The sequence below is a fragment of the Carassius gibelio genome, chromosome B22 (genome assembly GCF_023724105.1).
Source record: "Carassius gibelio isolate Cgi1373 ecotype wild population from Czech Republic chromosome B22, carGib1.2-hapl.c, whole genome shotgun sequence".
NCBI lineage: Eukaryota > Metazoa > Chordata > Actinopteri > Cypriniformes > Cyprinidae > Carassius > Carassius gibelio.
In genome coordinates, this window is record NC_068417.1 from 21,251,864 (window position 1) to 21,267,576 (window position 15,713).

The window sequence follows — 15,713 nt, forward strand, 5'->3', positions numbered from 1 at the left end:
TTTGTCACCCGGATGTACTGCGCGGCTCGACCTAATCATGCATATCAGCTTATCTCAGCATGTTTATGTTTTTAACAATATTAGAAAATAAACACAACACCTTCAGGTTGGTGCTAATCTATATCGGTGGGTGTTTAAAGATGATAAAATTAAACACGTTTTCTGTGTCGGTTCACCAGCGCGTGTTGTGATTGGTCGAGAGGCAGGCGTCAAACGTCAGCGCAGAGTGGGCGGGGCGTACCGTACCGGAGTTTTGAACATGGCGGTGAGTAGAGAGAAACGTTTCCTCGCCGTTCACTTTATAATAAACGCTTCTGTGGACGCGTGGCGCTTACAAACAAACACGCATATAAACACACACATGTCTTGTGGATTCTAAAGTTAAATTTTACACATTAGAGCAAGCTGGTTATTGTAAATGTGGTGTATTGTGTTGTGTATTCTTGCGCTAAGCTACATGGTGTGATGTTTATTATTATACAGGCCTGTAATATATATCATATAATCCGTGGTCTTGATTTTTAGGACAAAGACAAGAAAAAGAAGGAGAGTATTTTTGATTTGTCGAAGTACATCGACAAACATATCAGAGTAAAGTTCCAAGGAGGTCGTGAAGGTGAGACGGTTGCTTTATGAGATACATTAAGGGTTTAAATAATATAATGACTTTATGTTATGCTTAATCAAGGTAGGTTGAATTTAACATTCATTGTTTCCTGTTTTCAGCAAGTGGGGTCTTAAAAGGCTTCGACCCGCTGTTGAATCTCGTGTTGGATGGCACCATTGAATACATGCGAGGTAAAAAACTCCAGACTGATTCTGAAATAAATAATAAAAAATATATTTATTTTGACATTCATTTTAATAATTCATTTTATTTAAATTTTGATCTTTTTTTTTATTAATTTAAATCGTTTATATTTTATTCTATTCTAATGGTTAAAGCTTTAATATTTATTTTAATATATTATTTATTTATTATTATATATATATATTTTTTTTTTAAATCAGTATGAAAGATTCCTGATTACATCTTTTTATGCAGATCCTGATGATCAGTACAAGCTGACTGAAGACACCAGGCAGCTCGGTCTGGTTGTATGTCGAGGGACGTCCGTCGTGCTGATCTGTCCACAGGACGGGATGGAGGCCATTCCGAACCCTTTCATTCAACAGCAGGATGGATAACATCCTGACTTTTTTTTCTTGTTAGTAAATAGATGGTTTTTGTTAGGTCTGAAATCATGAAAAATACATTTTGTATTTAGACTCAGGATGAATGTTTTTGGTTGGTTTTGTTTCTGTGGTTTATGAAACTCACTTATTTTATTGTAAGGCATGTTTTCTGTTAATGAAAATGGGTGCGTGATGTTGCCCTAGTCCTTTCAGCGTTGTTTTATCAATTTAGACGATTTATAAACATGTGGGACGTAACCGTTTCTAAATTAAGCAAAAACCGAGATTATGCCTGTACCTCAAAGGTGGATCCCTACGGATTACCTTCTCAGAAGGCTTTTGTAGACACAAAAACAGTCGAACGTCCAGCACGCTTTCAGTGAACATCTTTGTGTAATCTGAATGGAAGCTGTATTTTGAAAGTCTTCGGTTCGGAGACACCTTGAGAAAACATTTGTGTTTGCCTTTGTGGTGTTGTCTCCTCTGTTTTACACTCGCAAAACTTATTCCTAAGATTAAAGACTCAGTTATGGACCCTTCCCTATTTGGGAGAATGTTTTTCTTACCTTTGTCAAGAACATGCACACACTTTATTACACTTGCTTCCTAGTGGATTCCCTGCAGTGAATGGGTGCCGTAGGGCTGCACAATTAATCCAATTTCTAATCTTAAAAATCTTTTCCCATTATTTAAATTTTAGTGTAACATTATAATACCATTCATTTTTGTACTTTTTTATAATTTAAAGAAGAAACCAATTCTGTGTATAGTTGACATTTGAGGCTTAATACTGTGGAAAAGCACTAAAAGTTTCTCAGTTGAGTGTTTTCAGTTTGTTTATTTTCAGAAAAATATATGGCATGCAGTTGCATCCAACAATGCTACAAACATAATTTAATGTAAATTGTTCAAACGGCTAATCAAAACATCACAATAATCTCCAAGTCTAACATAGTGTAAAGTGAAAAAACTAATCCATCATTAACATCCACAAACATTTATTTTGTTTAGAACTGTTTCGGACTGTTTTTGCTTGTAAAATGTTATCGATCATCTGTGCATATATCTCTCCTGATTCAGATGAGATGCAATAATATGGATAAAGAACTAGTATTTTGTCCAGAAGCAGTGGTTTTCAGTTAAAATGTTTTAATAATGAAAGATTTATTTCTTACAAACTAGTAAGAAATTTACTTCACAATATATATTAACTGATGAGTTATGGATCATTGTAATATTGATCTGACGGCACCCATTCAGTGAGTCTGATCCACTGGTGAGCAAGTGACATTTCTCCAAATCTCATAAAGAAACAAACCCATCTACGTCTTGGATGAGTACATTTTCAGCAAATTTTCTTTTTTGAGTAAACCGTTTACTAAAACTATAATGGAAGAGCTGCTCTCACATACACTCAAATCATGTTTTTCTATAACCTTCACTAAAAGCTTGGAAACAAGGGTTTTTCCACCGAGAGCTTTTTTGATGGATATCAGATAGAGATTAGCCATTCATGCTTCTTAGCACAGCCACAAAGCCCTGCTTATAACCTTTCAGGATTGACTTTAGGTGGGAAACGGCGTGTACATCAATATACTAGTGAGATCCAGTATAGTTTCCACTGATATTTAATGCAATACGTGTGTGGTAATTGAGATTTGTTGGTCCCTCCATTTGTGATGGCAGTTTTCTAGCAGTTATGAATGAAAGGCTCAGTGTGTCTTGCCTCGCAGGTGCTCTTTTGAACAGCAGGACTTTCCAGATTTTATCAGTGCGCACTGGCACCCAAGTCTGGGCTTTATTGAGTAACACAGTTATAGTGGTTCAGGGTCTGTTAACTGATGGTTAACTTTAGAGGGGTCTGTAAGAGGAGCTGCGGTCTGAAGCCACGCCAACTCTTAATACTATTCCAGGTCAGCAGAAGTCTGAGGCGCGGTGGGCTAGTGGGGCTAGTGGCATTCATCTATTTCATTTTGCACAGTAGATTAAACATATGAAGTATAAAAAAAAGAAAAGAGAGGGAATAATAAAAAGTTATATATATAAATAAAAAATAATATTTGCCAAACAGATTTATCAGCTAAACTAGTCTACATTCTACAAGCATGAAACATGGGAAGAAAACAGTGGATAATAAAATGTACAAATATTTTAAAAATAAGAATTAAATAAATATATAAAAAGAAAAAAAAAATTATCTAAATAGAAAATTTATATAAACAATAATTAGAACTCAGAAGTAGATTTGTTAGCTAGAATACTTTTATGAGCTAAAATATAATATTATAGTATTATATATAATAATTATATTATAAGATTACAGAATAAATAAAATCTAAAGATACAAATAAGGATATAAACAGAGATGAGAAAATGACGAGAGATGGATGGATGGATAGAAATGTTTAACTATTTGAAGTATAAGCTTCTGGTTTTGTTTTGGATTGCTTTTCCCATTTAACCCCTCCTAGGAACAACAAATATTATTTCTCTAAATCTCTTAGAAGTCTTAAAGTAATACTGTGAAAAGCATTTGAGGATTTTATTATAAAAACAACAGTTTTATGTGGACAAGGCAGCACTGGCCAATCAAACACGAGATCCCTCTCTCACCTGTGTGAAGCCCCGCCCACTGGCAAGCCTACCGCCTGACAGTGCTGCATTCTATATAGTCTCCAAATGTGTCTCAAGGTTTATTCGGATATCAACATAAAGATCAGATGCCTCGGTGACCAGATGCTGTCTGAAACGGTGAGCAACAATCTATTCAATTAATTTTAATACTCTTTGCATAACTTTGTATCAAGTTAATCAGAATAGTATTTTTTTTTAACTGCACAGTCACGTAAACTATCTATTTGATTGTTAAAAATGAAAATATTATTATATTGCATTATTTAATTTATATATTTGTTGCATTTTATTATAGCTAATTTATATTTGACACAATTGCACAGTTCTTTTTTCATGCATCCATGCACATAATAATTTAGCAATTACATTTTTTAATGCCATTTATAGTGAGCCTGTTTTTAGCATGCATTTTTGTAGTTATTGTGACCTGAAATAATACGTATTTAATTTATATTATATATCATATTTTTTTTAAATTTCAAATATTTTATCAATTTGATTATTGGAGTATACTGTATAGTTTTCTCAAGCTGTATGCCCAGAACTGCATTTTTATTTAATACTGTTGCATTGTTGTTGGCAAGCATGCAAATAATAGTTTTAATTGGCATTTATCATCTGTTTGACGTCGATATATGTAATTAGAGAGTTGTTGTTGTGGCATTTACAACCCTGTAGTGAAAAGTACCTATATCAATATATTCTGGAACAGCAAGCTTCATATTTCTGTTATAATATTTCAAACCTGACAGAGGTTTGTTTTGGCTTTTCGGAGCCACTCCTAGTATTGTCTCATTCTATGACTGCTGAACTAATACTTTGACATCCCACGAGAAGATTTTCAGTGACGGCACCCAAGGGGGTTGCTAATGCTTTTGAGCTCTTAAAAAGCCAATCCTGTTTTTACCTTGTCTCCTGTCTGTATTTCTAACATCCATGTGTTCTTGTGTTTTACAGTTTTGATGTCCAGGTTGTGTTGCAGGTCTTTGTTTAGACTGAAATGGAGAAGAAAGACTTGAATACGTGGCCCGAGGGTGCTCCACGGCCAGCTTACCTCTCCACTTGCAAATGCATGACTTTAGCTGCCATTCTGATTCTTCTCATCATCGGGGCTGTTGTAGGATTTATGACAGGTGAACTCAATATACCTATTTTATAGTCATTTGTGCAAACAATCAAAATATAATGATAATGATGGAAACTTAAACCGACCTTGTTTTCCCTGTTTAGCTTATTTAATACAAGAGGAACATTATTTCATGGAAACAGTGGAATTGGAGGGTCTCAGTTATGATCCAGTTCTGCGAGATAAAACATCAGGTTTCTATGTGGTTCTGACGGCGACTCTGAAAGAAAAGGTACGACCAGAAGACATGAATGTTAATGTGCACAATCCAAACAATAAAATGCAGATGAAAAAAGAGTTTTCTTGTCTTCACTATTTTACAGATCAGGAATATCTTTAGAGCCTCTTCAGTGGCAAAACACTTCACAGACTGCCAGATAGTTGCATATGGGTTGGTACACTGCTTACATCCAATGTTTTAACATAAAATGATGTAGATGAGTTTGTTTCTCCAGCAGATTTGGATAAATTTAGCATCACATCACTTGCTCACCAATGGATCTTCTGCAGTGAATGGGTGCCGTCAGAAACATCTGATAAAAACCTCACAATAATCTGCCATCACACTTTAACTGGAGAAAGCGTTATTATGGATTTTGGACTGTTATCTCGTTCAGAGTGAAGATTAAAAGTTAAAACTATTTAATTATGCATTTGTCATGGATTACTTGTAGATTACTGTGATGTTTTTATCAGCTGTTTGGACTCTCATTTTGACGGCACCCATTCACTGCAGAGGATCTATTGGTGAACAAGTGATGTAATGCTACATTTCAATAAATCTGGTGAATAAATAACTCCTACTGTCTTTGATGGGTTGATGATAAGTAAATTATTAGCACATTTTAATTTTGGTTTAACCATACCTTTCACATGGTGGGGAATTACGGTATTGATATGTATGTGATATTTTCCAGGAATGCCAACACAAATGTTTTGACCACTCTACGTTTGGTCTTCCGGATCTCTCAAGTCCAGGGGTATACAGAGAGTTTTGTTCAAGACCTCCTCCGCTCTGGATTGAAGGCCATGTTGAATGGGAAACCCATTGTTATCCCACAATATGGAGAGATCACTAGCATCGTCCTTCTTGGTACACCAGCTTCCTGTTTTTCTCTTTAAAAAGTACATTTTAAAAACAAGTCAATAATGGTGTTATTTGACCTATTTTATAATTCCAGGAGCAAGTGGAAAGTCCTTCTATGCGATTGGGAATGACATAAGTAAGATAATACACTATTGATCATATTTAAAGGTTTATTGTAAACGTAGAGTGCTCAGATGTGTTTGTTATTTATGGCAGGTAAATGTCCTGAGAACACATTCACTTGTGACAATGGCGAGTGCATCACAAAAACAAATCCAGAATGTGACTCTATAACCGACTGTGTTGATGGTTCAGATGAAGCCTTTTGCTGTAAGTGTCACAATCTTACTATTATGCTAACACTTGAACTAGCTTTTAGTTTCCTTTTTGTAAGTTTAAGAACTTTTTTTTTTCTGTAAGTAAAGGACTTTATTGACATTTTAGTATCAAAAAAGTTTAAAGGAGTGTATAAACATGTGTAAAAACATGTATTTAAAGTTGTGCTTGTTAAGGGTTAGAGATTTGAACAAACCACCAATCCTAATGAAATGTACATAGTATTGTAACACATTTAAATTATTAAAAATGAGACAATGGCTACGTTCACACTGGAGGGCTTAATGCTCGTTTTTTTCTTTCAAGGCCGTTCACATTTCCAATTAAATGCGACCTTTTGTGATCTCCTGTCGCAGCCAGGAGTGGTGGGATACTGATGTGAGTGGCTCTTCTCGTTCCCGCCTACTTCAACGCAGAATTATGACGTTTGTAGTGTATCAATGACATACGGGTCAGATACATGTGGCCTATCGGTACGTATCGGATTTAGGACCACATACCCAAGTGGCCTGGGTCACATTTGTAAAGATCGGATCTGTGTCGTTCAGACTGTCATGAAAAGATCAGATACAGGTCGCATAGGGATAAAAAAATTGGAATTGGGTCATTTCAGCCTGCAGTGTGAACGTAGCCAATGTGTGCTATTAGCCTTCTATGGATTTCCACCCAATAGACAGCAATACTGGCAAAACAATCCGCAGACTTAAATTTAAGATATACACAAGCCATATCTAGGGACAACAATTGAACCGAGACCAGATCCCTCCTATAAACCAACCAGAACAACATAGAAATCACCTAGAATACCATTGGAAGTGCACAGAAACATACTAAAGGCACTGAAAACATGTTAGCAACCAAAGACCAATAGAATTGTAGGGGCTAGTTCTAGCTTAATTTATGTTCTTTGATTGTTAACCACTGTATCTCTTATAGCCTGTGGAACACGTCCAGCCATGGGTAACCGTGTTGTGGGTGGTGAAAATGCCCGTCACGGGGAGTTACCCTGGCAGGTCAGTTTGAGACTACGCGGGCGTCATACCTGTGGTGCATCCATCGTCAACAATCGTTGGCTCGTCAGCGCTGCCCACTGTTTTGAAACGTGAGGAATCGTTCTTGTATAATCTTCTTCAGCCTTTCACTAGACACCAATGTATATATATCTTCTTATATACCAAAGGGAAAACAACCCAAAAGATTGGACAGCTCTTGTGGGAGCCAATCTAGTCAGTGGGGAGGAGGGCGAAGCCACCATTAAAAACATCAAGTCCCTGATTGTCTCTCCGAAGTACAATCCCATGACCACTGACAGTGATGTGACCGTGCTGGAGTTGGAAACACCATTGACGTTCAGCTCTCATGTTCAGCCGATCTGTATCCCAGCATCCTCTCATATCTTCAGTCCTGGGCAGAACTGCATCGTCTCTGGTTGGGGAGCTCTTAATCAGTACACAAGTGAGTGTGTTTGATGTCGCGGAAAGCCTCTGAATATACTTTTGCTTGAAATTGTTGAGTATAACCCAGATGTACTTGGTCACTCTGGTGCTTTTTTCTTGACTAAGTTCTTAGTCTTAATAAGATTCCGTGAAGACCAGCGGTTTTGCTACAAGTGAAAAGCCTGGCTACTTGTGACTACTCTTTTTGAGACTACACCTCTTTGTGCCCGAGCAGGTGAGGTGCCTTCAACATTACAGAAGGCAATCGTGAAGATCATTGACTCAAGTGTATGCAACAAGTCATCTGTATACAGAGGTGCACTTACCCAAAATATGATGTGTGCTGGATTTCTTCAAGGGAAGGTGGACTCTTGTCAGGTAAGGGTGCTTGATTTAAAAGTGTTTCAGAATTAATTATTCAATTGCTTTAAATGTGGTTTTGCCCTTCAGGGAGATTCCGGAGGTCCTCTGGTATGTGAGGTGTCCCCGGGACGCTTCTTCCTGGCTGGCGTGGTGAGCTGGGGAGTGGGATGTGCACAGATAAACAAGCCTGGAGTCTATTCCCGTGTCACCAAGCTCCGCAACTGGATTCTGAGCTACACCAATACTGTACCAAAAGCCCAGATCACCACCACTGTCCCTAGCGTCACCAACACTACGGTTCACCCTGCTAAAGTTATGAGCCCATCCTCTCAGCAAGTCAGTAATGACTATTACCCTGCTACTGGGAACTGCAGTGGTAATTATAACTGTGGCGGAGACATGTGCATCAGCAAGACAAACCCAGAGTGTGACAGAGTCTCTGACTGCCCCAATGAAGCTGACGAGAAAAACTGTGGTAAATAATCTCCATCTCTAGTATGCCCTGTCCTACTTCTAGAGATCTACCTTACTGGAAAGTTTAGCTCCAAACCTCATCAAATACATAATTTTCCAATATATTAATATAAACTTATTACAAAGAGGTGTGTTGGAGCAGGGTTGGAACTGAACTCTGCAGGCAGGCACCAGAGTTGATCGTAGGATTGGGCACCACTGCTCTACAACATTCACTCTGGTTTGCACTTTTTTTGTTAACTATCTGGAGTAGACCTTTTTCAGGGTAGGTGCCATATGTAAAGGGGTCATTAACTGCCTTTGTTTTTATGTTGTACTGTTCTCTGAGGTCCAATTAAGATTTTTACATCAAAAAACATAATTCAGAAGTAATTGGCTATTTTCTATCCTGTTTTTAACTGGCCTCAGTATGCTCGGTTTAAGTAGGTGTGGCGGATTATAGACTCAGAAGTAAACGCCTCCTACTGTACTCTGATTGGCTAATAGTTTAGTTTATTATGTTTGACAGTCTACATCCTTCATAGATGGATTTGCTGTGATTTAGATAAAAAAAAAACACATAAATTCTCAGTACATATCAAACACTCTGTGATAACAGACAAAGCAATAGTGACCGCGTAATAAAAACAGATACTCACACTTGTTGCAACATTATTGTTTAATCCAATATAGTTGGGACAGCATCGTCTTTCTTTCTAAAATCCTGCATCAAATTGTGCCTCGTTTGTAAACGAATACATGGTAAAATGAAGTACCAAGTTCCTACTGACGTGATCTGGAACTTAAAAAATTAAGTTCATAAATTTAATAATCTTAAAAAACATTATCTTTTGGATTTTGCATAGATTTGCGTTTACCACTCTCGTCATCTACCTTCTACATGCACAATTGAGTGGATGGGGTTAAAAAGGGTAGAAGCAGGTGTTGATCTTCTGAGGAGGTGGTGTGATTTCTCAGTTCATGACCCCTTTAAATTTAGATGAAAGAAATAAGGGTAGAGATACAGTCTGTTCGAAAGGTTGTACTTTTTTTTTTTTTTTTTTACCAATTTTCAAAGTTTGTTATTGCACTGTACGTTTTTTTTTCAGAATAGCATATTTTCAACATTGTGTCAGCTGATTGGAGCCAAGTTGCACAACTGTACAAACCATTGCATCCCTCACAGCCTCATATTTATTGGTGTAAATGTAAATATGGCATATACCCCGACTTAGGACCCATTGAACTAGCTTTAAGAATAAGAATAAAAGGGTCACCTAATTACTTTCTAGACTGTGGGAATCGTCCAGTTATGGGCCAGGACAGGATTATTGGTGGTGTCACTGCCTATAGAGGTGAATGGCCATGGGTGGGCAGTCTGCAGTACCAACGCACCCACCGCTGTGGAGCTACTCTTATCCACTGCAAATGGCTCCTGACTGCAGCTCACTGCTTCAGAAGGTAGTGTAACTTTATGGTATCTACCCAACATGCTCTACTTTCAGAGTTGGACATGGAAGATTTAGTGTCTTATTTTGTTTTCTTTAATAGTGTTCTGAACCCTGCCAGCTGGACGGTAAGTCTTGGCTCGGTCATTTGGTCTGGAGTGGGTGCTCTGGCGATTCCAGTGCAAAGGATCATCCCTCATCCTGCTTTCAATGGCAGCACCATGGACTTCGACGTGGCCCTGGTGGAACTCTCCATCCCTGCCCCAAAGTCCTACACCATCCAGACCGTGTGTTTGCCTTCTCCCTGGCATAGCTTCATCAAAAATATGGAATGCTACATCATCGGATGGGGTGCTATGAGGGAGGATGGTAAGTTTGGGTTTGGTCAAGGTGACCAAGACAAAACCTAACATTAGTAGTTTATGGTTTTTTTCACCATAAACGTTTTGGTGCGGATTTGGGTAATGCTGAAGCTGTCTTCCAAACTAGAGTGTGCAACAAGGAACAAAAACAAACCAAACATGAAATGCTATGGGCGAGAGCATCAAAAAGGTTGGGCATTCCTCAACTTTGTGCAAATATTAAGCAAAAAACACCAGGCAACAACCAGGCAACAACCAAACGCCGGTAAAAGAAAAAGATGATGAAACGCAAACAGGATGTAAACAGTTTTCAGAGGCATGCTTTGCCCTAAATTTGACACGCCCCAAAGCATTGGAGTTAAAATGCAAAGTATTCCTAATTAAAATAAAGCTATGTTATGTAGACTTGGATTTTTACAATACTATTGCCTAAGTGTGTCCCATTAGGTAATGAAAAGTTCTACACACACTTGTGGTCTTCATCCTCACTTGAACACAAATACAGCCAAATACAGGGTATACGTCAGTGGGTATTTGGACAAGGCATGTGGCTTTCCAGGGCCAAGGTTGGCCACCCCTGCTATATGCTATTAGTAGACCATTTTGGTATCCATCACGGGTATTGTGGGATTTAAGATTGTGTCAAGTGTACCAAGTGTGAAAACGACATTAAAACAGCTCTTCTATTCTATACCTTTTTCCCCAAAAATATGGAAACTTGTTACTGCTTTTGTTTGACAAGGTGCATTATGGTCTGTTTATCCCACGTAGGCATGATAACCAATCTGCTGCAAAAAGCACAGGTTAATGTCATTGATAAGTTGGACTGCCAGCAAGCTTACGGTGCTGAACTTACCAACAACATGATGTGTGCTGGCTCTATGGAAGGAGACAAGGACACATGTCTGGTGAGTTTCTGGTCAAAAAATGTTTCCATTATTAAACTGTTCTGAACTCGACCATTCAAAATAGTGAGGAGTTACACATTCTTCTCCTTGTAGGAGAAATGTGAATCACTTTTTCTGAAGCACCACTGCACTTACCCAATGATACTTAATGCTCTAAAAGTCTCTTTTTTTTCCACTTAAAACATCCACCATGCCTCTTAAGCTGATTACATAACCCAGCCCAATGTAACCCAACCATATCCTTGAGTTTTCAGCAGACTTCAGTAAATGTCATACCTTCCATAAAAACCTCAATGAATGTAGTGGTCTTGTCTTTGTCTGCAGGGAGACTCAGGGGGCCCTCTGGTGTGCCGCGAACCCCAGGGCCGGTGGTTTCTGGCTGGGGTGACCAGCTGGGGTCACGGCTGTGGTCGACTTGGCTTCCCAGGAGTTTACATGCAGGTCACGGCTGTCAGAGAATGGATATCTATATACCTCCCTTTTTAAAAATATCCTCCATCTTTCTCACAAGTGATGTGCAGTCATACCTCTCAAATGAAATAAATAGGGGTGTAACGGTTGTCAAGATTTACAGTGTGGTTCAGTACGTTTTCGACACAGCAAAAAGAAATGCCAGAGACATTTGATTTGTTACAGTGATTTGTTTTGCCCTGTTTAAAATAGCTGGAAATTCCTGTCTGCGGGGATGGTTTGTAGAGTGTGTGTATCTCCTTGTTTTCGTCTAGCTTCATAATTGACTATTTTTTAAAAAGCCTCAGAATGCCCACAACCGATGTCTGTACCGACAAACTTCTGAAAAATTAATTTGCCAAGTCTATGTAACCTCCTCGTATAAAACTATATATTTCATAAAACTGCACAAATGAATGAATGTTTGGATTTAGCCTTAATACAAAAAAAAAAAAAAAAAGTTATGTGTCGCGGCAACAAACAATCTAGTCTGGAGGCTTCTATGTTGTTTGGGATGCATTGCATCTTATTTCACACACTTTAAGCTCTTTTATCTTACAAATGTAATAGAATTAGTTCAACAAATCTTTCGGTTTGTAATGCGTACTGAACTGAAAGCTTCGTACCAAACGGTTTAATACGAATACATGTATCGTTACACCCCTAGAAATGAATACATGAATCTCTAATGGACAACTGGTTCATACTGTACTGTCAAAATATTTATTTTTTGGTATTTATAACCAATGCATTCTGGTGTAACCAACACGACTTAAAAATAATGATAATTGTGAAGTGGCTTTCACTTAAGGTGTAAAAAATAGCAACATTCGATTGAAAAAAATGAATTCCAATTTCAAGAGACAGAAATCACCAGGAAGATTTAGATTTCTGTGACGCAAAATGGACTTTACTACAAAATGGAGGTGATTTGTTTTTATGTGGTTGATGTGTAAAGAAGGATTAAGGAAAGAAACATATTGTATATTACAATGGAAACCTCAGATGTTTATGCCATTAAGGCCCTGTCCCAGATGGAACATTTCACGTGCACTTGCGGTCTAACGAACTTACAATGGCCGCCGTGTGCATGTATGTTAAGTCCACAAGACTGTAGGGTGTCCCTACTGTTCAGAAGGGTGCTCGCGAGCGCCCCCGATCCGCATTTCTAGCCGACAGTCAAGGTAGCATTACATCCCAAAAGTCTGGACTCAGAAGAAGACCGCAAGGGTTTAGGGTGCCATTTGGGACAGGGCCTGAACAAGATTATTTTCAAACTATTGCTCCACCATGACAATACTTGACCAGACTATACAATACGACAGTTCAGAAATGCATGCTATAGCGCCCCCTGTGGCAGTACTGGGAATGCAACACGCGAGTTAATTTACTTTCTTAGTGTTTCAGGCCTAATTTGTACAAATGGTGCTACATCTCTTAACCAATGAAAGAATAAACATCAATAAAATTGGACTAATTTGGTGGTATTTATTTGCAGTTCATTAAAACAGCTTGGTGACAATTACACAACATCTGTCTCTGGACAAACCTTGGTGGAGTTTGTGTCTCTGTACCAAATTTTTCCAAGACTCGAAGCAATGAAAATGGGAAATTCAGACTTTTTTTCACAAATTGAACAACAAAGGCTTGCAGTTAAACAACCCTACTACTGTACTTATGAGACAATGAGACAAATGACACTCCAGGGTCCACAATTGCGGTTTGTTCTTCAGAGGTAAGTAAGAAGGACTTCTTGGCTGCTCCTGGTGAAGAAGCGACAATTATTGCAACAAAGGCGCCTCTGATTTCTCCCCCTCTGGGAGAAGAACTAGGTTTGTGGAACAGAGTTGGTAAAGTGAGCCCTTCCCTCAGGGAATGGAGTAACATCCACCCAATGACAAAAGACAGACAGACGGTATGCTGCATTTCGATTGGCTGCTTGATAAATGAATAACAGCGAAAGGGGAAGAATCTGAATTTTAGCATTGTTTTTAAACACAGTGAAACCTCCGAACAGGAAAGTGCAGCTAAAATCCAGACTCATTCTTTTATTACCCCGATTCCAGTCATCATTTTAAGCATAAGAGTTGCTTCTACTACAATTATCAATCCCTTAATCTGAATTTGTCAATTATTAAACAGCTATTTTATGTCTTATATAATTATTTTAACACACAAAATATAATGAATGTCCATGTGGAGTCTAAGTCCAACCACCAGGTTCCTTCTGCAGCCATCAGCTGTTGTTTTTGCTTGGTAAGAGAGCCAAGTCTATACATCTGTCGTGTATTCAGAGACTAGACATCTCTACCTGAGGACTGAGGTAGTACCGACTGCCATCTGCACATCAAATACGTGCCCTTTCCCTCTGTAATCTGGAATTATATGCGCGGGAGACTGTGTTCCACGCGTCCATGTATCGGTCCATACACATGGCAATGCATTTCTGGGAAAAAACAAATAGGGGACAGATGGGTTTAGATTTTTTCCCCCCTCAAATACACATGGGTAACAGCATAAGAGGTATCGCTCCCACCTGTTCAGAGTTGTCCAGTGTGCTTCCTGGCTTGCCAATGCACTTCTTGAAGCATTTATCAGTCATTCTCTGCAAATGTGGGACAAATTCTATTAGGAAGGCATGCCATTGAATGATTCTAGTTTGATAGGACCGTGTTACTTCTTGGTACTTTAAGAACCTTCCAAAAAGGAGATATGGCAATATCATAGTTATAATTTTTGGTGTAAGATTTACATTGAAACAATTCAGTCCTAAATTGTGAATACATTTAAAAAAATGTTTTACAAAGAAACGTGAAAAAATGAAGTAGAAACATGTTTTCTAGAAAATAATACTTCAAACTTATTTTATTTATAACTAAATCATTATTTACAGTATAGTATAGTGACAGCATTACATTGTAATATTACGGTACTTTACAATATTTATATAAATAAATGGTATTTGAAGGTTTTTACAAGAACACCATACTGTGGAACTACTATGGTACTTTTTGCACTGCTTTTCTGACATTTTGTTGGACATGTAACATGGTATTTTAGGATATCCTTAGTAATACTGTAGTTCCTAAATTACTGTATACAACCACTGTAGCGGTTGCCACCACAGTACATTTTAAAGCGTACCATATTCATATGCCATGGAGTACTAACAAATGTATCATGATAGTAATATGGTAGGTGTTCAAAAAGCAGTTTTATCATATTTGAAAGGCAAAATTAGAGGGAGAGAGATGAAATACGATGTAGTTGAAAATACCAGGGTAATACCATGTTATATTTTGGTAAGTATACATCGTGATGAACTTAACCTTTTGTACTGATACCCACCATGACGTCTGCATGGTACTCCAAATTATACCAACAATGCTTTAACCATGGTGCATTTATATTTACTTATTTACCAATATACAATAATGAAACCACTTAACACGTTTCTTATAAACAGACTTACAAAAACACCATTTAGCACCTCAAGAGATTAAAGTCATTTACCTGCAGCAGCTCTTGCGCGTTTGCAACAGCAATCTGAACTTTGACCTGCTCCATTATAGTGCCAGTGTCCATTTTACCAGACGAGGAGTTCGATGAGAAATCTGAACCGAAACTGTCCATTTTACACACTAACAGACCTAATTACAGTGACACACTGGATTAAAGTCAGTTGTAGCTTCGCTACATGTGATAACTGTGCCCTTGAGATGAGCCGGAAGCGCTCTGGAAAACATCCTGTCTGATGACTTCTGGGATATGTAGTTTTTCATTACAGCCAGTATCAAAAAGTAACATTAAAACTAAAATAATAAATTACGTGATGAATTTTAAGCTAAAAACTCAGATGTTAAGGAGAGGTGCTGTTAGCGTAAATTATTATTTTAAAGCGACGAATTTTGATTGAACAGTTTTGCAATTTGAA

At 38.0% G+C, this 15,713-nt stretch overlaps 4 protein-coding genes across 5 annotated transcripts in view; 2 read left to right on the plus strand and 2 right to left on the minus strand.

The window, feature by feature from the left end:
* Window positions 1-179, minus strand: part of LOC127988326 (spindle assembly abnormal protein 6 homolog) — a 7,958-nt gene extending 7,779 nt beyond the window's left edge. The window contains exon 1 of one of the 2 annotated variants that reach the window (XM_052591011.1): window positions 1-179. This exon is cut by the window's left edge and continues 188 nt beyond it. The gene's annotated coding sequence lies outside the window, so the exon portion shown is untranslated. The other variant, XM_052591012.1, reaches the window with a different exon arrangement.
* On the plus strand, window positions 180-1,715 carry LOC127988330 (U6 snRNA-associated Sm-like protein LSm7). The gene is made up of 4 exons (XM_052591019.1): window positions 180-265; window positions 526-616; window positions 727-798; window positions 1,046-1,715. The coding sequence occupies exons 1-4, from the start codon at window positions 260-262 to the stop codon at window positions 1,186-1,188; spliced, it is 312 nt and encodes a 103-aa protein (XP_052446979.1). The 5' UTR covers window positions 180-259; the 3' UTR covers window positions 1,189-1,715.
* Window positions 1,716-3,847: 2,132 nt separating this feature from the next.
* Window positions 3,848-12,655, plus strand: LOC127988325 (transmembrane protease serine 9-like). Its single transcript, XM_052591010.1, has 15 exons — window positions 3,848-3,927; window positions 4,768-4,943; window positions 5,041-5,168; window positions 5,260-5,327; window positions 5,854-6,029; window positions 6,118-6,159; window positions 6,240-6,353; window positions 7,296-7,461; window positions 7,540-7,814; window positions 8,031-8,173; window positions 8,246-8,633; window positions 9,904-10,072; window positions 10,163-10,428; window positions 11,193-11,329; window positions 11,654-12,655. Exons 2-15 carry the CDS (start codon window positions 4,811-4,813, stop codon window positions 11,813-11,815), a joined length of 2,367 nt encoding a protein of 788 aa, XP_052446970.1. The 5' UTR covers window positions 3,848-3,927; window positions 4,768-4,810; the 3' UTR covers window positions 11,816-12,655.
* A 592-nt stretch (window positions 12,656-13,247) lies between these two features.
* Window positions 13,248-15,521, minus strand: LOC127988331 (mitochondrial import inner membrane translocase subunit Tim13). The gene is made up of 3 exons (XM_052591020.1): window positions 15,293-15,521; window positions 14,316-14,384; window positions 13,248-14,225 (listed from the first exon to the last, which is right to left on the minus strand). Exons 1-3 carry the CDS (start codon window positions 15,410-15,412, stop codon window positions 14,127-14,129), a joined length of 288 nt encoding a protein of 95 aa, XP_052446980.1. The 5' UTR covers window positions 15,413-15,521; the 3' UTR covers window positions 13,248-14,126.
* Window positions 15,522-15,713: the final 192 nt, after the last annotated feature.

Coding starts and splice junctions, on each gene's coding strand:
- LOC127988330 (XM_052591019.1), top strand. Junction 617..726: donor GTTCCAAGGAGGTCGTGAAG/GTGAGACGGTTG, acceptor TCCTGTTTTCAG/CAAGTGGGGTCTTAAAAGGC. Junction 799..1,045: donor CACCATTGAATACATGCGAG/GTAAAAAACTCC, acceptor CTTTTTATGCAG/ATCCTGATGATCAGTACAAG.
- LOC127988325 (XM_052591010.1), top strand. CDS start 4,811: ATGGAGAAGAAAGACTTGAATACGTGGCCCGAGGGTGCTCCACGGCCA. Junction 7,462..7,539: donor GCTGCCCACTGTTTTGAAAC/GTGAGGAATCGT, acceptor TATATACCAAAG/GGAAAACAACCCAAAAGATT. Junction 7,815..8,030: donor AGCTCTTAATCAGTACACAA/GTGAGTGTGTTT, acceptor GTGCCCGAGCAG/GTGAGGTGCCTTCAACATTA.
- LOC127988331 (XM_052591020.1), bottom strand. CDS start 15,412: ATGGACAGTTTCGGTTCAGATTTCTCATCGAACTCCTCGTCTGGTAAA. Junction 14,385..15,292: donor ACGCGCAAGAGCTGCTGCAG/GTAAATGACTTT, acceptor CCACATTTGCAG/AGAATGACTGATAAATGCTT. Junction 14,226..14,315: donor CACTGGACAACTCTGAACAG/GTGGGAGCGATA, acceptor GTTTTTTCCCAG/AAATGCATTGCCATGTGTAT.